The 24,429-nt window shown below is 42.2% G+C and overlaps 1 protein-coding gene across 15 annotated transcripts in view; it reads right to left on the minus strand.

Annotated features, from left to right (window-relative positions):
• Nucleotides 1-23,345, minus strand: part of rtkna (rhotekin a) — a 102,909-nt gene extending 79,564 nt beyond the window's left edge. For 8 of the 15 annotated variants that reach the window (XM_090239272.1, XM_090239297.1, XM_090239271.1 and 5 more), the window contains exon 1: nucleotides 22,832-23,317. In XM_090239272.1, coding sequence (XP_090095398.1) covers nucleotides 22,832-22,942 — 111 coding nt within the window. In that variant the 5' untranslated portion in view covers nucleotides 22,943-23,317. Of the gene's footprint in view, nucleotides 1-22,831 lie in introns of all 15 variants that reach the window. The other 7 variants (XM_090239296.1, XM_021605284.3, XM_090239294.1 and 4 more) reach the window with 3 other exon arrangements.
• Between the last annotated feature and the right edge of the window lie 1,084 nt (nucleotides 23,346-24,429).

The raw sequence follows: 24,429 nt of genomic DNA on the forward strand, positions 1-24,429 counted from the left end.
CGAGCTGACAAGGTAAAAATATGTTGTTCTGCCCCTGAACAAGGCAGTTAACCCACTGTTCCTAGGCCGTCATTGTAGATAAGAATTTGTTCTTAACTGATTTGCCTAAACAAAGCTTAAATTAAAGAATATATATGTAAACATTCTTAAAGTGACTATTGTTCCATTTATTAAAGTGGCCAATGATATCAAGTCTGTAGGTGGGCAGCAGCCTCTCTGTGCTAGTGGTGGCTGTTTAACAATCTGATGGCCTTGAGATAGAAGCTGTTTTTCAGTCTCTCTGTCCCAGCTTTGATGCACCTGTACTGACCTCGCCTTCTGGATGGTAGTGGGGTGAACAAGCAGGGGCTTGGGTGGTTGTTGTCCTTGATGATCTTTTTGGCCTTCCTTTGACATCGGGTGATTACCAGAATATAGTTCATTTCCCCCCACCTTCTGATGTTCCCAGAATCTCTATGTTAACCAAGGGATTTGCAAATGTAACATCAGTAGGGTAGAGAGAGAAAAAAGGGAGGAAGAGGTATTTATGACTGTCATAAACCTCCCCTCCAGGCCAACGTCATGACAGTACATGCATGTTTTGTTTGATAAAGTTCATATTTATATCCAAAAATCTCAGTTTACATTGGCGTGTTATGTTCAGTAATGTTATGCCTCCAAAACATCTGGTGATTTTGCAGAGAGCCACATTAATTTACAGAAATACTCATCATAAACTTTGATGAAAGATACAAGTGTTATACATAGGATTAAAGATAAACTTCTTCTTGATGCAACAGCTGTGTCAGATTTCAAAAAAGCTTTACGGCGAAAGCACACCATGCGATAATCTGAGTACAGCGCTCAGCCACCAAAACAAGCCATACAGATACCCGCCAAGTTGTGGAATCAACAAAAGTCAGAAATAGCATTATAAATATTCACTTACCTTTGATTATTTTCATCGGAATGCACTCCTAGGATTCCCAGTTCCACAATAAATGTTAGTTTTGTTCGATAAAGTTCATCTTTATGTCCAAATACCTCCTTTTTGTTTGCACGTTTAGTTCACTAATCCAAATGCAGAAAGCGCGGGAATTAACTCCAGACGAAAAGTTTTTAAAAATCCATTAAAGTTCGTAGAAACATGTCAAACAATGTATATAATCAATCTTTAGGCTGTTTTTATCATAAATCTTCAATAATATTCCAACTGGACAATTCCATTGTCATTAGAAAGGAAAGGGAATGGAGCTAGGGCTCTCGCGCGATAAACAACTCATGGCTTTCAGCTGAGCCACCTGCTTTGAGTGGTCTTATTCTCTCCCCTTTCACAATAGAAGCCTGAAACAACTTTCTAAAGACTGTTGACATCTAGTGGAAGCCTTAGGAAGTGCAATCTGACCCCACAGACACTGGATATTGTATAGGCAATCTCTTGAAAAACTACAAACCTCAGATTTCCCACTTCCTGGTTGGGTTTATCTCAGGTTTTCACCTGCCATATTAGTTATGTTATACTCACAAACATCATTCAAACAGTTTTAGAAACTTCAGAGTGTTTTCTATCCACATCTGGCCTGAGTAGCAGGAAGTTTACTCGCTTTTCATCCGGACGTGAAAATACTGCCCCCTAGCCCAAAGAGGTTATTAAGTGCTTGAAAGTAAGCATTTTACGGTTTACCTGTTGTATTTGGCTCATGTAACAAATAACATTTGATATGTTTTTACTCGCCGTGGAAGTTGAAGTAAGCGTTCTCTGGCAAAGAGGGCCTGCTTGGAGATGTTAAGCCCGGATGGGACGCAGACCAGAAACGTCTTTCCCGCCCTGGATCCAGAGGTTCTGGCGCCTTATTCCTTAGGGGCTTCCGATTCGAGCTGGGATCCGGAGGTACATGCGCCTTCGTCCTCTGTTCCGTTTCCCTCTCCGGTGGCTTTTCTACTGTGTCATTGATTTGTTTATTGTGTTACTGGCTTGTTTATTGTTTACTCCATGTGTAACTCTGTGTTGTTGTCTGTGTCACACTGCTTTGCTATATATGGGCAGGTCGCAGTTGCAAACATTTTTTATTTTTTTATAATAAAAAATAGCCAACCAAACCTTAGTAAACTTCTGGAGAAAAAAATTGTGTTTGACTATATTCTATAGTAAACAAAATTAACAACAGACTTTCAGCACGCTTATAGGGAAAGACATTCAACAAGCAGGGCACTTACACAAATGACTGATGATTGGCTGAGAGAAATTGATGATAAAAGATTGTGGGGGCTGTTTGTTAGACTTCAGTGCAGCTTTTGACATTATCAATCATAGTCCGCTGCTTGAAAAACTTGTGTTATGGAGAGGGTGTTCTTTTTGTTGTTGAATTTTACCCCGTTTTCTGCCCAATTTCGTGGTATCAAATTGTTAATAGTTACTATCTTGTCTCATCGCTACAACTCCCGTACGGGCTCGGGAGAGACGAAGGTCGAAAGCCATGCGTCCCCCGAAACACATCCCAACCAAGCCACACTGCTTTTTAACACAGCGCGCATCAAACCCGGAAGCCAGCCGCACCAATGTGTCGGAGGAAACACCGTGCATCTGGCGACCTGGTTAGCGTGATGAGACAAGGATATCCCTACCGGCCAAACCCTCCCTAACCCGGATGACGCTAGGCCAATTGTGCGTTGCCCCACGGACCTCCCGGTCGCGGCCAGCTGCGACAGAGCCTGGGTGCGAACCCACCCGGGAGGCCCAGAGGGTGTTCTTTAATGGAAGCCTCTCCAAATAATCCAGGTAGAATCAGGAATTCCCCAGGGTAGCTGTTTAGGCCCCTTACTTTTTTCAATCTTTACTAACAACATGCCACTGTGTCTATGTATGCGGATCACTCAACACTATACACGCCAGATACTACAGCAACTGAAATGACAGCAAAACTTAATAAAGAGCTACAGTTATTTTCAGAATGGGTGGGAAGGAATAAATTAGTCCTAAATATTTCCAGAATTAAAAGCATTGTATTTGGGACAAATCATTCACTACACTCTAAACCTCAACTAAATCTCGTAATCAATAATGAGGACATTTAGCAAGTTGTAATTTTTAAAACATATTGATAACTCAGTAGCTAAGATGGGGCTGAAGTCTGTCCATAATAAAGCCCTGCTATGTCTTCTGCCCTGCTCTGCCACTATCAACATGGCAGATCATACAGGCCTAGTTTTGTCGCAACTGGACTACTGTTCAGTAGTCTGGTCAGGTGCCACAAAGAGGGACTTGGGAAAATTGCAGTTGGCTCAGAACAGGGCAGCACGGCTGACCCTTAAAAGTACACGGAGAGCTAACATTAATGATATGCATGTCAATCTCTTATGGCTCAAAGTGAAAGAGAGATTGACTTCATCACTACTTGTTCTCGTAAGAAGTGTTGACAAGCTAAATGTACCGAGCTGTCTGTACTTGCACATAGCTCGAACACCCATGCATACCCCACAAGACATGCCACCAGTGGTCTCTTCACAATCCCAAAGTCCAGAATAGACTACGGGAGGCACACAGTACTTCCTAGAGCCATGACTACATGGAACTCTATTCCACATCAGGTTACTGATGCAATTGGTGAAAATACACCTTATGGAACAGCAGGGAATGTGAAGAGACGCACACAAAAGGAACAGGCAAATAAAAAAAGGCTACCACTGCTATACAGACATACAGTTGAAGTCTGAGGTTTACATACACCTTAGCCAAATACATTTCAACTCAGTTTTTCACAATTCCTGACATTTAATCCTAGTAAAAATTCCCTGTCTTAGGTCAGTTAGGATCACCACTTTATTTTAAGAATGTGAAATGTCAGAATAATGGTAGAGAGAATTATTTATTTCAGATTTTATTTCTTTCATCACATTCCCAGTGGGTCAGAAGTTTACATACACTCAATTAGTATTTGGTAGCATTGCCTTTAAATTGTTTAACTTGGTGGTTGAAAAACTAGTTTTAATGACTCCAACATAAGTGTATGTAAACTTCCGATTTCAACTGTAGGTGTACAGAAGGAGACTAATTTGTTCATTTTTTTATCAAAATATTTTCTAGCGAATGGTGAGTTGCACACAGTCCATTTGGCTGCTCCAATGTTCTTATCATATTTTTCTCTAAAACATGTCCCCACCTCCGGCTTCTCTAAAATGTACCGTTTTGTCACACTGCCACAAATGTCTCAAATTGAGGGAGCATGCAATTGGAATGCTGACCTCAGGAATGTCCACCAGATCTGTTGTCAGAGAATTTAACATGAATTTCTCTACCATAAGCCGCCTCCAACATCGTTTTAGAGAATTTGGAAGTACGTCTAACTGCAGACCACGTATATGGCATTGTGTGGGCGAGCGGTCAATGTTGTGAACAGAGTGCCCCATGGTGGCGGTGGGGTTATGGTATGGGCAAGCATAAGCTACGGACAATGAACAAAATTGCATTTTATCAATGACAATTTGAATGCACAGAAATACCATAACAAGATCCTGAGGCCCATTGTGAGGTCCATTTAAAAAAAAAAATAGGTATCTGTGACCAACACATCCATATCTGTATCCAGGCATGTGAAATCCTTATATTAGGGCCTAATGAATATGTTTCAATTGACTGATTTCCTTATATGAACTGTAACTCAGTAAAATCTTTGAAATTGTTGCATGTTGCATTTCAATTTTTGTTCAGTATACTTTTCAATGTCCATGGATGTCCGGTGTCGGTCGGTGCTCAGTGGGTGAGGATGCTGGTCACTGTAATTGGAAAGGGAGGGGGCTCATGGGTAGGTGTCGGTAAGAGCTGAGAGAGGCGACATTAACTGGAGAATCAGAGAGTGAGGCAGAGCGAGAGACAGTCTTGATTTGACCACCAGACAACAGAAATAAAACAGTTATCAGTAGAACATAACAGAATGCCAGTGGAAGGGAGGACAGTAACAGGTGACGCAACTGTGGTTTGTGACTATTATGATTTTCCAATGTAGCCAAATCAGTTGCAGTAATTCCGTTAAAGATTTTTTGGAAATTCCGTTATGAGTTTCAATCACTTAATCATTTATAGGTCTACCATTACTTGTTACTGTGAACTTTCATTATGCTCCCTCATGAGGAAGACACATAAAAGATAGCTGAGGCACAAGGCAATATTTCTTAAACTTACATAAGGTAAACAGTTTCTCCAAAACAAAATGTAAGTGTTGATATTAGTTGGCAGGGGTCTTTAGGTCAACATTGTGTTCCTATGTATTTCTGATACCTTTTAAGACTTTTCTGATGTTTTCTAAGACCCCTTTTTCATCTGTTTATCCAGAAATTGTGACGACCCTCCCACTCTGTCTGCCGTATTCTCTCTTTGTTCTTGTTTCCTTATTAGGATGCTGGTGGGCGGAGTTGGGAGGGTCGTCAGCTACATGGGAAACACCTGGGCCCGGTGTGTCCCAGGATAAATAGACCTCTTCCACATTCACGGAGGAGACTCTCTCCATGCAGACACTTTGATAGATTTAGTTGTGTTTCTTGGTGGTTTTTGGTTGTTTGCTTTAGCACCTTTCAACACCCTGCATTATCGCATTCATGCAATGCAAAACACTCACTTACACTACTGATTACTGATTACACACACCATTGTATATTTTCCTTAGTTGCTTTATTTAATAAATATATATTTTGTTACTCCTTACCTCCACGTTGTCTCCCTTTTGTTACGGGCTTTGAGCCGGTTCGTCACAAAATCAAAACTCTAAAATTATGCAAATATTCGGGGATGGAACATTGTTGAAAAATGCACCTATGCCTTCATTTCACAAAAATAAACTTTTAGCTTTCATTTGACATGCTCCTATGAACTTCACATGTTGGTGCTCATGGATCATTTTCAGAGGAAATGCCCACAACCAACTTAACAGGAAGAAAGGAGGAGGAGAGAAGGAAAAAGGAGAGAGGGAAGAGGAAAGAGAGAGAGAGAGGCTGGTTCAATTGTAAGGCATGCCATTTGTTTTTCCCTTCTCACCAAGCATTATAATACTATTGCATTGTGAATTGTGAACAATGGCAGGATGCTGTTTTCAAAAAATTAAATGTTTAATCTTGTGCAAAGATGGGGGGGCGCAGCTTGATGTATTACATTTGGACAAAGTATTCTCTATCTTGGATGTACAAACAGTCACAAGCATTGTCCACACACACAGACAAAGCCGGCAGCTAGCAAAACAAACTCAAGCTATACACGCCATCATTTATTTGCCAAAGGTACGTTCTGCATACCAAGGAAGCCTCTCAGAGAAGGAGAGGGTCCAGGCTTTGTTTCAAAGGGGGGGTGAGGGGTTAAACCTCCTCCTGGCATCACTAATGCACCCCTGTCACATGCATTATGCCAGGGAAACCTAAGAGGAACCCTTTGGCTCCCCCAGCCCCTTAAGGCGGTCCCTCAGTGTGGCATTTGTGCCCCAGGCATGAGTCTTGAGCTGGGCCAGAGCACTGAGTGATAGATTGTGTATTGTTCTCCAGGCCCTGGGCTGTCTTGAGCATAGCTGAGTTGAGGGGATGTTTTTGCATTCCTCGACACGACTCCCCCCGTGTTCATGATTCGAGGTGCTTCCTCTCCGTGGCAACAGCACCAGCATCGGTGTGAATCTGAGTTTGAGTTTGAGTGAGTGACAGAGCGACCACCTGTCACCCCCCCCCTTCGGAAAGTATTCAGACACCTTGACTTTTTCTACATTTTTCTACAACCTTATTCTAAAATTGATTTTTAAAAATCTAACAAATCCTCAGCAATCTACTCCCAATAGCGCATAATGACAAAGCAAAAATAGGTTTTTAGAAATTTTAGCAAATGTATAAAAAAATTAAGAACAGTAATATCTTATGTTCATAAGTATTCAGACCCTTTGCTATGAGACTCAAAATGGAGCTCAGATGCATCCTGTTTCCATTGATCATCCCTGAGATGTTCCTACAACTGAATTGGAGTCCACCTGTGGTGAATTAAATTGACACTGAGCATTCGGAAAGGATTCAGACCTCTAGACTTTTTCCATATTTTGTTACGTTACAGCCGTATTCTAAAATTGATTAAATCGTCGCCCCCCCCCCCCCCCCCCCTCATCAATCTACACACACTTTACCCAATAATGACAAAGCAAAAACAGATTTAAAAGGACATTTTTGCTAATTTATAAAAAACAAAAAAATGAAATATCACATTTCCGTAAGTATTCAGACCCTTTACTCACTACTTTGTTGAAGCACCTTTGGCAGCAACTATAGCCTCAATTCATCTTTGGTATGACGCTACAAGCTTGGCACACCTGTATTTGGGGAGTTTCTCTGAATTCTGCTCAGCAGATCGTCTCAAGCTCTGTCAGGTTGGATGGGGAGCGTTGCTGCACAGCTATTTTCAGGTCTCTCCATTGATGTTTGATCAGGTTCAAGTCCAGGCTCTGGCTGGGCCACTCAAGGACATTTCAGAGACTTGTCCCAAAGCCACTCCTGTGTTGTCTTGGCTGTGTGCTTAGGGTTGTTGTTCTGTTGGAAGGTGAACCTTTGCCCCCATCTGAGGTCCTGAGCGCTCTGGAGCAGGTTTCCATCAAGGATCTCTCTGTACTTTGCTTAGTTCATATTTCCCCTCGATCATGACTAGTCTCCCACTCCCTGCCACTGAAAAAACATCCCCACAGCATGATGCTGCCACCAACATGCTTCACCGTAGGGATGGTGCCAGGTTTCCTCCAGACGTGACGCTTGGCATTCAGGCCAAAGAGTTCAATCTTGGTTTCATCAGACCAGAGAATCTTGTTTCTTAAGAGTCCTTTAGATGCCTTTTTGGCACCTTTTACTGAGGAGTGGCTTCCGTCTGGCCACTCTACCATAAAGGCCTGATTGGTGGAGTGCTGCGGAGATGGTTGTCCTTCTGGAAGGTTCTCCCATCGCCACAGAGGAACTCTGGAGCTCTGTCAGAGTGACCAAGGCCCTCCTCCCTAGATTGCTCAGTTTGGCTGGGCGGCCAGCTCTAAGAAGAGTCTTGGTGGTCCCAAACTTCTTCAATTTAAGAATGATGGAGGCCACTGTGTTCTTGGGGACCTTCAAATGCTGCAGAAATATGTTGGTACCCTTCCCCAGATCTGTGTGTGACGATCCTCCCACTCTGTCTGCCGTATTCTCAATCCTGTCTCTGAGCTCTACGGACAATTCAACTGTGGGACCTTATATAGACAGGTGTATGTGCCTTTCCAAATCATGTCCAATCAATGTAATTTACCACAGGTGGACTTCAAGTTGTACAAACATCTCAAAGATGATCAATGGAAACAGGATGCACCTGAGCTAAATTGAGTCTCATAGCAAAGTGTCTGAACTTATGTAAATAAGGTATCCATTGTTTATTTTTAACACATTTGCAAAATGTTCTACAAAACTGTTTTATCTTTGACATTATGGGGTATTGTGTGTAGATTGAAGAAGGAAAAAAAACATTTAATACATTTTAGAAAAAGGCTGTAATGTAACAAAATTTGAAAAAATTGAAGGTGTCTGAATATGTTTTTGTGTATATATATATTTTATAGCTACTATTTTTATTACTGTCTTCATAATTTTTGTATATCACTACGCTTTGCCAACATTGATTGACCTTGTCATTCATGCCATTAAAGCATATTGAATTGAGATGGCCCTATATCCATATAGGATGTAGGGCCTGTCTCTAAGCCTGTATGCTCATGCACAGACAGGCTTAAATAAATCATCTGGAAAAACACATTGGTGGTTTATAGTCATGCAATCTCTGCCATACCACATTAAACATTTTAACAGTGCTCTCATGCCCGAAATAGTGCATGTCTGAGAACAGTGCAGGTATGCGCCAGGTCTCAACAAAACTTCTGGAGCATTGAATGTTGCAGATAGATTACAAGCAGTCACACAACTCGTAAATGACTCCAGCAAAATAACTTCTACACCACAAAGCTGGGAATAAACTACATCCCTGGTAATTTAAGTTGTTTTGCACCAGCTCCACAGCATCATAGGCCCAGCCGGACTGAACTGGTACAGATCAAAGAGAGATGGGTCCTCCCTGCCTTGACATTCCCACTGATTGGACAATGTAGGATTGGTGAAAGCAATAGGTTGGTAACCTTGCTCTCACTCATCCAATCATTTCTAGATCATTTATAACCTCCAGGAAGGCAGGGTGCATTTTGTAAGTATTGGAACGAGGCCCATGGCGCTCTGCTCCACAGGCCCTGCCACATGCTCCTGGAGGCTAACTGGACTGGGAGAGAGTGGGTGAAGAGCTGGGACTGGGAAAGAGTGGGTGAAGAGCTGGGACTGGGAAAGAGTGGGTGATGAGCTGGGACTGGGAAAGAGTGGGCGGCCGCCAGGGACTGGGAAAGATCGGGTGAAGAGCTGGGACTGGGAGAGAGTGGGTGAAGAGCTGGGACTGGGAGAGAGTGTGCTGGGTGTGGGTGTCTCCATCACAACATCACATGATCCAACCACTTCCTAAACCAAAGTATAGCTGTTGGTGGCCATGGTGGTTGGGTGGGTAGTGTCAGAAATGACATTGTAGGGTCGAGTTTGAACTCTTAGCGTTCCATTTCTCTCTCTATCACTCCCACTATCCATACATGGGTGTCTCTCTGTGGCAGCAAAACAGCATGGACAGAATAGTTTGCAGTGAGTTTAGTGTTTTGTGCGGGGCAATTGAAAAGGCAGATGCCAACTCCCAAAGAGAGTGAAGCAGAGGAGCTGGACAGAAGGGAACCCTAACCCGGACGACGCTGGGCCAATTGTCAAGTGTGCAAAGCTGCTATCAAGGCAAAGGGTGGCTACTTTGAAGAATCTCAAATATAAAATATATTTTTGTTTGTTTAACACTTTTTTGGTTACTACATGATTCCACATGTGTGTTATTTCATCATTTTGATGTCTTCACTATTATTCTACAATGTAGAAAAAAATAAAAATAAAGAAAAACCCGGGAAAACACACCACACCACACAACCGTTCAAAAGTTTGGGGTCACTTAGAAATGTCTTTTTGTTTTTGAAAAAAAAGTACATTCTTTTGTCCATTAAAATAACATCAAATTGATCAGAAATACAGTGTAGACATTGTTAATGTTGTAAATGACTATTGTAGCTGGAAACGGCAGATATTTTATGGAATATCTACATAGGCCCATTATCAGCCACCATCACTCCTGTGGTCTAATGGCACGTTGTGTTAGCTAATCCAAGTTTATAATTTTAAAAGGTTAATTGATCATTAGAAAACCCTTTTGCAATTATGTTAGCACAGCTGGAAACTGTTGTCCTGATTAAAGAAGCAATACAACTGGCCTTCTTTAGACTAGTTAAATATCTGGAGCATCAGCATTTGTGGGTTTGATTACAGGCTCAAAATGGCCAGAAACAAAGAACTTTCTTCTGAAACTCGTCAGTCTATTATTGTTCTGAGAAATGAAGGCTATTCCATGTGAGAAATTGCCAAGAAACTGAAGATCTCGTACAACGCTGTGTACTCCTACCTTCATAGAACAGCGCAAACTGGCCCTAACCAGAATAGAAAGAGGAGTGGGAGGCCCCAATGCACAACTGAGCAAGAGGACAAGTACATTAGAGTGTCTAGTTTGAGAAACAGACACCTCACAAGTCCTCAACAGGGAGCTTCATTAAATAGTAGCCGCAATACACCAGTCTCAACATCAACAGTGAAGAGGAGACTCCGGGATGCTGGGCTTCTAGGCAGAGTTCCTCTGTCCAGTGTCTGTGTTCTTTTGCCCATCTGAATCTTTTATTTTTATTGGCCAGTCTGAGATATGGCTTTTTCTTTGCAACTGGTTTGATTCCAGGCTGTATCACAACCAGCCGTGGTTGCCACAATCTATCTGCAATATTAAAGCTGATCTACACCCCCCCGCCAAAAAAACATAAAATATATATATATATATAATATTTTTTTTAAATACAAACAAATTTTAATTTGGTGGATTTCGAAAAGAGGCGTATCCAGAAAACATGATGCTAACAGAAAGGAAGTAGGTGGGTAGCTAGCTAACTGTGTGCCATTGTGGCAAACTATTTATTCTGAACAAAAATGTAAAAAACGCAACATGCAAATATATCAATGATTTTACTGAGTTACAGTTCAAATAAGGAAATCATTCAATTTAAATAAATTCATTTGGCCCTAATCGACGGATTTCACAACTGTGCAGAAGCTCAGCCATGGGTGGGTCTGGGAGAGCATAGGCCCTACCACTGGGGAGCCGGGCCCACCCACTCGGGAGGTGCACCTGTGTAATGATCGTGCTGTTTCATCAGCTTCTTGATATGCCACACCTGTCAGGTGGATGGATTTTCTTGGCAAAGGAGAAATGTTCACTAACAGGGATGTAAACAAATGTGTGCACAACATTTTGAGAGAAATAAGGTTTTTGTGCGTATGGAACATTTCTGGGATCTTCTATTTCAGCTCATGAAACCAACACTTCACATATTGTGGTTATACTTTTATTCAGTATATAAACAAAAAAATCTGATCTCTTAAAAGTTTAGTTCATTTTTGTTCTATTATCTATACAATGGGCTATCATTGATTTTTACCCAATAGACCTGACATACTGTATTACCTCTCAAGGAGCTTTCCGTTTTGATAGGGTTATTTTACCTAGAATTCTTCAGGCCTACCTATAAAAAAATACAAAATAAAACTCTGAACCTCTGCCCAGCCTGGCAAGAGTGGTGGTGGTGGAACAAACAAAGACACACACATGAGTTTCTGTTCTGGAAAATGTGGCTCAGGACATTTGACCTGCAGCATTTAAATGTATCGGACCCATAGGCATTGGGTTCATAACCCATTAGGGCGTTCACCCACGGTGCTCAGAATGACACAAATCACAAATAGATGAAGGTAATTCATATTAACAGAACATGCAAGTCAAGGGTGCAACAATGTGCAGTCTTTCTTTCCTAATTCTGATGAGCAATTTGACGATATTAAAATAACTGTCCACGTTTACTTTTCCTCAGCCAACAAGTTGAGTAACGAACAGAAAAAAAATCACTAGCCTATGTCAAACTATCCCCACAGTAGAAAAGTTGACCTATTCTATTGGTCAGCTTGTCGAGAAAGAAATAGCCTATACCAAACAGACTCTGGGACAGTTGTGGGATGATAGATCCCAAATTCATACAACCAGTAGGCTGTAGGCTACATAATATATTAATATATTTTAAAGCAAATGAGTCTGATGCCACAGATCAGAAGGTTTATCTTAAAATGTTGATAAACTATTTTTGTTCACTTAAGCGCAGCAATGCGCACAAGGCAGTAGGCTACGTGCAAATGTTTGTTCCATAATGCATTTAGCGGAAAACACCATCTAAAGCACACGCACATGAGAGCGGAATTTAGAAAGAGGGGAGATCTGATATGCAATAACTAGCATGTGCTAATTTTATTTATCAGCTTTTCTATACATTTAAGTCAACCAAAAGCCGGCTATTACCGGCTAATGGAAACCCCACACAGAGCCTGTATTGGGCTTCACAGGGTGAAAGGGGTTCTTTCACAACACCATTGCCTGCTTCATTGATATGCCACTGGCTCTGTCGGAGCATTGAGATCTAATGGGGGCACTGCAGTCCCACAGGGAAGAAATTGGCTGTGAGAAACTCTCAGGTATTCCAGGGTATCAATAACATGGAACACAATGGCTGAAACACACATTATCTAACATCATTAACATGGAACACAATGGCTGAAACCTACATTATCTAACATCATTAACATGGAACACAATGGCTGAAACCTACATTATCTAACATCATTAACATGGAACACAATGGCTGAAACCTACATTATCTAACATCATTAACATGGAACACAATGGCTGAAACCTACATTATCTAACATCATTAACATGAAACACAATGGCTGAAACCCACATTAATCTTGTATGAGGAATGGAAAGCGGATTATGGAGAGAGAAGGCAGTGATTGTTTGGTTGTTGTCGGTGGAAAGACTAAATGACAAACTGAAAAACAAAATGTGAAAATCTAAACAGTTTAGATGCTCATCAACAAAATGAGCAATGCCACTGGAAATTCAACCTAAGCATGCAAAACTAAAGTTAGTATTTTCCGAATGTAACATTCAACATTTAGGAGTCCACATTTTGGGGTATACTGTTCTATATACACAAACACACACACATTGTCAATTCAGCCTCATCCATAACACTAGAATTGCCCATAAGTAATGTGTTAACACTGGAAGAGAAAAGGGCCTATAGGGCAGGATTTATTCAGGGTGGAACGTCCCTATCAAGCAAAAGCTAGATCTCAGATCTCAGTACAACAGAGCTACAGTACAGCAGAGCTACAGTACAGAACAGCAGAGCTACAGCTACAGAACAGCAGAGCTACAGTACAGTACAGTAGAGCTACAGTACAGCTACAGTACAGCACAGCAGAGCTACAGTACAGCACAGCAGAGCTACAGCACAGCTACAGCTACAGTACAGCAGAGCTACAGCTACAGTACAGCACAGCAGACCTACAGTACAGCTACAGTACAGCATAGCTACAGTACAGCTACAGTACAGCACAGCACAGCAGAGCTACAGTACAGCTACAGTACAGCACAGCAGAGCTACAGTACAGTACAGCTACAGTACAGCTACAGTACAGCACAGCTACAGCTACAGTACAGCACAGCTACAGTACAGCACAGCTACAGCTACAGTACAGCTACAGTACAGCACAGCAGAGCTACAGTACAGTACAGCTACAGTACAGCTACAGTACCGCATAGCTACAGCTACAGTACAGCACAGCTACAGTACAGCACAGCTACAGCTACAGTACAGCTACAGTACAGCTACAGCTACAGTACAGCACAGCACAGCTACAGCTACAGTACAGCTACAGTACAGCTCAGCAGAGCTACAGTACAGCACAGTTTCAGCTACAGTACAGCACAGCTACAGCTACAGTACAGCTACAGTACAGCAGAGCTACAGTACAGCACAGGTACAGTACAGCACATTACAGCACAGCTACAGCAGAGCTACAGTACAGCTACAGTATAGTACAGCTACAGTACAGCTACAGTACAGCACAGCTACAGTACAGCACAGCTACAGCTACAGTACAGCTACAGTACAGCACAGCAGAGCTACAGTACAGTACAGCTACAGTACAGCTACAGTACCGCATAGCTACAGCTACAGTACAGCACAGCTACAGTACAGCACAGCTACAGCTACAGTACAGCTACAGTACAGCTACAGCTACAGTACAGCACAGCACAGCTACAGCTACAGTACAGCTACAGTACAGCTCAGCAGAGCTACAGTACAGCACAGTTTCAGCTACAGTACAGCACAGCTACAGCTACAGTACAGCTACAGTACAGCAGAGCTACAGTACAGCACAGGTACAGTACAGCACATTACAGCACAGCTACAGCAGAGCTACAGTACAGCTACAGTATAGTACAGCTACAGTACAGCTACAGTACAACTACAGTATAGTACAGCTACAGTACAGCAGAGCTACAGCACAGCTACAGTACAGCAGAGCTACAGTACAGCTACAGTACAGCACATTACAGCACAGCTACAGCAGAGCTACAGTACAGCTACAGTATAGTACAGCTACAGTATAGTACAGCTACAGCATAGTACAGCTACAGTACAGCTACAGTATAGTACAGCTACAGTACAGCAGAGCTACAGCACAGCACATTACAGCACGGCTACAGCACAGCACATTACAGCACAGCTACAGTATAGTACAGCTACAGTACAGCTACAGTATAGTACAGCTACAGTGCAGCTACAGTACAGATACAGTACAGCAGAGCTACAGCACAGCTATAGTACAGCACAGCTACAGTACAGCTAAAGTACAGCACAGCTACAGCTACAGTACAGCTACAGTACAGCTACAGTACAGCACAGCTACAGTACAGCTACAGTACAACAGAGGTACAGTACAGCTACAGTACAGCACAGTAGAGCTACAGCACAGCACAGTAGAGCTACAGTACAGCACAGTAGAGCTACAGTACAGCACAGTAGAGCTACAGCACAGCACAGATACAGCAAAGCTACAGTACAGATACAGTACAGTACAGCTACAGCTACAGTACAGATACAGTACAGTACAGCTACAGCTACAGTACAGATACAGTACAGTACAGCTACAGCTACAGTACAGATACAGTACAGCTACATCAGAGCTACAGTACAGATACCGTACAGTACAGCTACAGCACAGCAGAGCTACAGCACAGCTACAGTACAGCACAGCTACAGCTACAGTACAGCTACATCAGAGCTACAGTACAGCTACAATATAGTATAGCTACAGTACAGCAGAGCTACAGCACAGCACAGCTACAGTACAGCAGAGCTACAGCTACAGTACAGCAGAGCTACAGCACAGCTACAGTACAGATACAGTATAGTACAGCTACAGTACAGCAGATCTACAGTACAGCAGAGCTACAGTACAGCACAGCTACAGTACAGCACAGCACAGCTACAGTACAGCTACAGCACAGCTACAGTACAGCTACAGTATAGTACAGCTACAGCTACAGTTTAGTACAGCTACAGCTACAGTACAGCTACAGTATAGTACAGCTACAGTACAGCAGAGCTACAGCATAGCTACAGTACAGCTACAGTACAGCAGAGCTACAGTACCGCACAGCTACAGTACAGCAGAGCTACAGCTACAGCACAGCTACAGTACAGCAGAGCTACAGCACAGCAGAGCTACAGTACAGCAGAGCTACAGTACAGCTACAGTACAGCAGAGCTAAATTAAGTGACAGGTTTTCTGTTAGCCGAGTTTCTGTTAGCCGGTAATAGCCGGCTTTTGGCATCTTTTATTGGTATTGGTGTCTTTGCAATATATACTCCAATTTAATGAAATATCTTGTTGTCTATAACTGTTCTGTACTTTGTTATGTATGTGTGCTTTTTATGTAGACTCCAGGAAGAGTAGATGCTGCATGTGCAGTAGCAAATGGGGATCCTAATAAACTAAACCCACTAGTAATAACTTTCCGACATGATGCCTCTCCAAAATCAGATGGCCATGAGCAGTCCAACCACATCTGCACAGACACATTCATTCATCAACTAGTACAGCATTCAACACCACTGTCCACTCCAAGTTTGTCACCAAGCTTAGGACTCTGAACACCTCCCTCTGCAACTGGATCCTGGACTTCCTGACGGGCTGATCCCAGGTGGTGCGGGTAGGCAACATCACCTCCGCCACGCTGCCCCTTAACATAGGAGCCCCACAGGGGTTTGTGCTTAGTCCCCTCCTGTACTCTCGGTTCACCCACGACTGTGTGGCCACGCACGCCTCCAACACCATCATCAAGTTTGCTGACGACACAACGATGGTGGGCCTGATCACCAGTGACAATGAATCAGCCTACAGGGAGATGTTTAGTGACTTGGCAGTGTGGTGCCAGAAGAACCTCTCCCTCAACATCAGCAAGACCAAGGAGTTGATCGTGAACTACAGGAAACGGGGGGCCGAGCACGACCCTATCCACATCGACGTGCCGCAGTGGAGCAGGTCGACAGCTTCCTCAGTTCCTCGGTGTCCAAATCACTAAAGACATAAAATGGTCCAAACACACACACACAGTCACAAAGAAGGCACAACAGCATTTTGACTGGCTGGATCACTGCCTGGTATGGCAATAGCACCGCCCTCGATTGCATGGCGCTACAGAGGGTGGTGCAGACAGCCCATGTTCATCACTGGCGCCGAGCTCCCTGCCATCCAGGACATCTATATCAGGCCCGGAAAATCGTTAAAGACTCCAACCACCTCTCTGCTTCCGCACGGCAGGCGGTACCGGTGCATCAAGTCTGGCACCAACAGCCTCTTGAACAACTTCCATCCCCAAGCATAAGACTGACAAAAAGTTCACAAAATAGCTACACAGACTGAGTTAACCTTGTATCCTCATTGACCTTTTTATTTTTGTCTCTGTGCACACTCACAGGGCCCTAGACACACACTCACTCACTCCATCTTCTGATCACTCACACATAACATGCAAATACATTTATACTGAATCTACACCCACTCACATACAAGCTGCTGCTCCTCTGTTTATCTTACATCCTGTTGCCTAGTCACCTTACTATTCATATCTACCTGGATCAGTATCCCTGCACATTGTAAATATGCTATTGGAACGGACCCTGTATATTGTATGCTAACTTACTTATTATGGTCTTCATATGACTTATTTTTGTGTTTTCTTTTTCTTGTGTTACATTGTTATTGATTATTGCATGGTTGGGTTTTGCAAGAAAGACATTTCACTGTACTGCGTGTGACATTAAAACTTGAAACATGAAATTGTTTCTTGCTAGAGAGAATGTCATCTGATCTACGGAGGTCAAATAAGAGGGATAGCAGCCTTCACTCAGGGAACCAAGGCAAGTAGCGAATCAATTCAATAATGGAGTGCTCCTCTCTAGCCATTTATTAGGTTTCCTGTGACATGAATTATAAAAAAAACACAGCACAGCAAGATAGACAGAGATTCATTCCCTGCACTATGGCACAATTAAGATTCCTTAAAGTATCCTTTCAGAATTCACAGTCTGCACTGCTACATTCACATTCTCTCCACATTAGCTGCTGCCAAGGCAGTAGCTACTCTTCCTAGGGTACAGCAACATTAAGACAGTTACAGTGCATTCGGAAAGTATTCAGACCCCTTCACTTTTTCCACATTTTGTTACGTTACAGCCTTTTTCTAAAATGGCTAAAAGTTTTTTTTTTTACCCCTGAATCTACACACAACACCCCATAATGTCAAAGCGAAAATAGGTTTTAGAAATTTTAGCAAATACATAAAAAAATGTTTTATTTTTTACAGAAGTATTCATACCCTTTGCTATGAGACTCGAAATTGAACTCAGGATGATCAATGGCAACTCAGGAATCCTGTTGCCATTGATCATCTTTGAGATGTTTCTACAACTTGATTGGAGCCCACCCGTGGTAAATTTAATTGATTGGACATGATTTGGAAAGGCACACACCTGTCTGTATAAGGTCTCACAGTTGACAGTGCATGTCAGAGCAAAAACCAAGCCATGAGGTCGAAGGAATCGTCCGTTGAGCTCCGAGACGACAGGATTGTGTTGTGGCACAGATCTGGGGAAGGGTACCAACACATTTCTGCAGCATTGAAGGTCCTCAAGAACACAGTGGCCTCCATCATTCTTAAATTGAAGAAGTTTGGAACCACCAATACTCTTCCTAGAGCTGGCCGCCTGTCCATACTGAGAAATCAGGGGAGAAGGGCCATGGTCAGGAAGGTGACCAAGAACCTGAATGTCACTGACAGAGCTCCAGAGTTTCTCTGTGGAGATAAGAGAACCTTCCAGAAGGACAACCATCTCTGCACCACTCCCCCAATCAGGCCTATATGGTAGTGGTCAGACGGAAGCCACTCCTCAGTAAAAAGGCACATGACAGTCTGCTTGGAGTTTGCCAAAAAGGCACCTAAAGGACTCTCAGACCATGAGAAACAAGATGATATTTTCTGATAAAACCAAGATTGAACACTTTGACCTGAATTCCAAATGTCACGTCTAGAGTGGCTTCGGGTCTCTGAAGTCTCTGAATGTCCTTGAGTGGCCCAGCCAGAGCCCGGCCTTGAAACCGATCGAACACCTCTGGAGAGACTTGAAAATAGCTGTGCAGCGACGCTCCCCATCCAACCTGACAGAGCTTCAACAAAGTACTGAGCAAAGGGTCTGAATACTTATGTAAATGTTATATTTCAGTTTTGTATTTTTAATACATTTGCAAAAATGTCTAAAAACCTGTTTTTACTTTGTCATTATGGAGTATTGTATGTAGATTGATGAGGGGGAAAAAACGATTTAATACATTTAAAAATAAGGCTGTAACGTAACAAAATGTGCAAAAAGTGAAGGGGTCTTAATACTTTCCGAATGCACCCAAAAAAAACGACATGACATGACATAACACTTGTCACAACACATTAAGTGTGTTCCCACTACTCTACAATACAAAATCCATGTGTATAGAGATCGGCCGAATATGATTTTTCAACGCCGATACCGATACCAATTATTGGGGGACCAAAAAAAGCCGATACCGATTAATCGGATAATAATTTATTTATTTATAATAATGACAAATACAACAATACTGAATAAACACTTATTTTAACTTAATATAATACATCAATCAAATCAATTTAGCCTAAAATAATTAATGAAACATGTTCAATTTGGTTTAAATAATGTAAAAACAAAGTGTTGGAGTAAAAGTGCAATATGTGCCATGTAAAAAAGCTAACGTGTAAGTTCCTTGCTCAGAACATGAAAACATATGAAAGCTGGTGGTTCCTTTTAACATGAGTCGTCAATATTCCCAGGTAAGACGTTTTAGGTTGAGGTTATTATAGGAATTATAGGACTATTTCTCTCTATACCATTTGTATTTCATATACCTTTGACTATTGGATGTTCTTATAGGGACTTTAGTATTGCCAGTGTAACAGTATAGCTTCCGTTCCTCTCCTTGCCCCTACCTGGGCTCGAACCAGGAACACATCGACAACAGCCACCCTAAAAGCATCATTACCCATCTCTTCACAAAAGCCGCGGCCCTTGCAGAGCAAGGGGAACAACTACTCCAAGTCTCAGAGCGAGTGACGTTTGAAACACTATTAGCGCGCACCCTGCTAACTAGCTAGCCATTTCACATCGGTTACACCAGTCTAATCTCGGGAGTTGATAGGCTTGAAGTCATAAACAGCTGCTGGCAAACGCACGAAAGTTCTGTTTGAATGAATGCTTACGAGCCTGCTGCTGCCTACCATCGCTCAGTCAGACTGCTCTATCAAATATCAAATCATAGACTTAATTATAATATAATAAACACACAGAAATACGAGCCTTAGGTCATTAATATGGTCAAATCCAGAAACTATCATTTCGAAAATAATACGTTTATTCTTTCAGTGAAATACGGAACCGTTCCGTATTTTATCGAACGGGTGGCATCCATAAATCTAAATATTCCTGTTACATTGCACAACCTTCAATGTTATGTCATAATTACGTAAAATTCTGGCAAATTAGTTTGCAACGAGCCAGGCAGCCCAAACTGTTGCATATACCCTGACTCTGCATGCAATGAACGCAAGAGAAGTGACACAATTTCCCTAATTTATTATTGCCTGCTAACCTGGATTTATTTTAACCAAATATGCAGGTTTAAAAATATATACTTCTGTGTATTGATTTTAAGAAAGGCATTGATGTTTATGGTTAGGTACTTTCGTGCAACGATTACGCATTTTTCGCAAATGCGCTTTTGTTAAATCATCCCGTTTGGCAAAGTTGGCAGTCTTTGTTAGGAAGAAATAGTCTTCACAGTTCACAACGAGCCAGGCGGCCCAAACTGCTGCATATACCCTGACTCTGTTGCACAGAATGCAAGAGAAGTGACACAATATCCCTTGTTAAAAGAAATTCATGTTAGCAGGCAATATTAACTAAATATGCAGGTTTTAAAATATATACTTGTGTATTGATTTGAAGAAAGGCGTTGATGTTTATGGTTAGGTACACATTGCGAATGCGCTTGTTAAATCACCCATTTGGCGAAGTAGGGTATGATTCAATGATAAATTAACAGGCACCTCATCGATTATATGACAGACAGAATAGAACTACATTAATTTCTTTAAAGGCACAAGTAGACTACATATCAGTGCATACAAACTTTTTACTATAATTCTATGTCATTTATCTTTGTTTCATATTGTAGTTTCTTCTTTTTATTCAGTTTAAATCACGATTTCTCAATTTACAGTACATTTGCCAATCAGCTGTGCAGCCAGAGTAATTTGCCATTCATATTCAACAGTATTTAACATTAGATCCTCTCAAAGCTTTACAGGAATGCAGTGACCATATTACCGCCAGTCATGTGTCATGACCACAGTAAAATTCGACAGGACCGTTGAGTCACAGTAATCTACTTTTATGCACTCTGGACATGCGTTGGTTCTACCAAACTTGCTAAAGATCATCAGATCGCTAATGGCCTGGTACTCGGGGATCTATTGTCCCTCTAACCACTGACTTCAACGCAAATGCAATAGGAAATTACATCAAACACTTATCAAAACAACATCATGCTTTTAAAACTCACCTCACTGTGATGATCAATTTGAAGAAAGAAGTTCAACAGCAGGTTGAAACTGAGTGGAAAATAAGGCTGTTGTGGATGTTGCTTTAAAGTCTAACACAACAAGGTGATGATTCATTCAAAACCCTGTATGCATATTAGAGCTTATGCATAGGCTTATGAGCCCAAGCCCCCCCCCCCCCCCCCCTCCACCCCGAACTGAATTAAAATGATGTTTGTGCCTTTATACAATACATAACCTACCGCATATTACACATGGCAGAAAAACATCAAACAAAACTGATTGAAGATGTCTTTGGTACATGATTGGTCTAGCCTATACTCCGAAATTAAACAAATTCAAGTAACCACCTTTGAGTGTGGTGTGCATTATTATTCATGCTGAATGGACTGGTTACCTAATGCTATGCGCCACAATTTGTCTGGGAGAGAAAGTATAGCCCTAGGCAATGCTGTTGGTTTATTGGTTGTGCAGGGCTGCTTACAGAGTTAGCCTACAATTATATTACATTTGTATTTGAGTTTGAATAACCTAGTAATAGGGCATGTTTTTATGTGCTCATAATGAATTAGGTGACACATTACTTTTAGCAACACAGAGTATCTCACCACCGTGCGTTTCCATCTCCTCCTCTCTCCTTTATTCATTTTTAGAGGGGCTGTCAGCAGTTTAGTGAAATATCTTTTGTTGAAAAAACATGTTACTACCGAAGTTCCCGAACATATTTCACTTGGTTTCCCCAAGTGATGCACATGGTAGCTGCAGGAAAAGGGTTGGAGAGCCCATGGCATGCAGAGTTTGGGCAGAATATTACCTGTCCCTTAGTTGAGATCATGCTCCTCAAACAGTGGTTGATGCCCGGAGTGAAATAAGTTATCTTATATTTATTTCTCAGCTGCTCATATTAAGCACAGCTCCACTATAAAACCAACTACCCGGTATCATTGAAAAACGGACCGGCAGGAAAGCGTGCGGCCTCCGGATGACAGGTCTTTCTCAAATCATTAGTAGCCTATAGTCCAGCATGCGGTCCATATATCTTTGGATTTCTAAGGTTTGTATCATTCACAACTGAAGTTCCCAAACCATTGTAAATCTAGCGTATAGAAACTTTTTCAAATTATCACTTTTACGCTCAACCTAGACACTTCATTATTATACACACACACACACATACATACATACATACATACATACATACATACATACACATACATAATTAAAATGTTGTTAATATTAGGACAAAATGTATATTTGTGGGAACAAATTTGAGATTGTCCCATTTTTAAAGAATCCCTGAGCTCTAAAACAGCACCATTTTATCTTAGGCTCATGACAAAATGTGTAAAAACCTGAGATTAGCTATAATACTCCACATTTTTTTCAGTGCCCCATAGAAGAACAAATGATTGCGGGGCACCGCGAAACTGCGCTACGTCACTGGGCGAAATCATTGCGCTTTGATGCATGGCGGAACGACCAGTGAAAGTAAACAAAACCCCATACGCTTGTCCTCGAAAACCACATACTGGGAAGGACATCGTGGTGGCAATAAAGAAGAACCTCAATTACCTGTAAAGTGTCCAACAAAACACTTCGTCTGAATTTTCCTCGCCGTATCTCCATTTCAAGGGCTGAACCCCGGGCAATCGTGGCTCTTGTTGTTTGATTTCGGCAAAACATTGCAAACTTCTGGTGCTAATCAAAATGACCTTGCAGTTTGAAACGTCGAATTGGTAGAGCGCTAGTGTGAAGATCCTTTTCAATGTAGCTCATCCAGGTGCGCAGCTACTGCAACATTTATCGAAAGGACACAATTATGTCAACTCAGTCTTACAATTATTTCTCAACCGCAAAGAACAAACTATTCATAGATTAACGTTTACAGACTCCTTCCGTTCCAGCATCTTTCCAAGACTGTTATAAATTCCCTGGTGTGCCCACTATTGTGTGACACCGCTGTGGTGCGCGACGTAACTTTTTCACTATCCCAGTTCAGACCTCTACGGGCGGTGTCTCGCTTAGCGCTATGTGTAGGCAGTGATTTGGCTTTGTACTGCTGCTGGTTGGTTGGTTGGTAGGCTATGATTGTGTAGAGCCGGGCACGGTACGGTTGGAGGGAGGGACGGCTACTGAACAAACACCCGAGAAATGACAGAGGCCTGTTTCTTCTGGTTGAGTTACAAAGTAGATCACCTCCACTAGGCATTGCTAGGGCAGTGAATGGGGACAACCTGCCTGCCCACGGACTGTACAGCCTAGCTATTGTTGAAAAATGACATCAGTCTACTGTTGGTGCTGCTACTGATTCTGGTAACAGATTATTCATAGGCAAAAGAGAGGACAAGTAGGATGAGGGGGTGTACATTCAGGTAGGTGTCATGGACCAGATGGGGCAAATGGGTTTCTGTCTGGATAGATGTGTCTACGCAGGGTTGGATCAAAACCCTACAGGAGGGTAGCTCTCCAGGAACAGGATTGGAGTGAAAACCTACAGGACGGTAGCTCTCCAGGAACAGGTTTGGAGTGAAAACCTACAGGACGGTAGCTCTCCAGGAACAGGGTTGGAGTGAAAACCTACAGGACTGTAGCTCTTCAGGAAGAGGGTTGGAGAGCCCTGGACTCTACTGTGTTGCTCATATCATATACAGACAGACAGGAAAGCATGATGATGCAGGATGTGTGTTAACTATAATTGAAAAAGATAATGGACGGCTCTTGAAGAGAGTGAATACGACATATACAGTTTTATACCTAAACTAATGGAGCCTACTTCTCCCATCACCCCCTTCCCCTCACCGCAATCAGTTCTATTGGAGTGATGCTGATGGTTGTTGCCTGTGTGGGTAAGGTAGGTATGAGTGACAGAGATCATGTCCGTAGGGGCACCAGCCTGGGTTCCATGGTTGAGAGGCCACCTGTAATGGCTGGCGGGCAAGGCGCTATGTTTAATTTATGACCACCTGTAATGGCTCATAAAGATCAAGGAATGTGTATCAGAAACCCTCCCTGCACTGAGTCATATGGACTACTAGGCCTGCTGAGATTGGAATCTGAAAGGTCAAAGATTGTCTGTCTCGGATAGGTCTCGCTGAAGACTTATCACTGGTATTAGCTACTGGGTCCTCATTCTTCTAATGGTCTCAATCCAGAGAATCAGTTCATTTTAC

This window comes from Oncorhynchus mykiss, chromosome 6 (genome assembly GCF_057628025.1).
Source record: "Oncorhynchus mykiss isolate SJ-2025 chromosome 6, ASM5762802v1, whole genome shotgun sequence".
NCBI classification, from domain to species: Eukaryota; Metazoa; Chordata; class Actinopteri; order Salmoniformes; family Salmonidae; genus Oncorhynchus; species Oncorhynchus mykiss.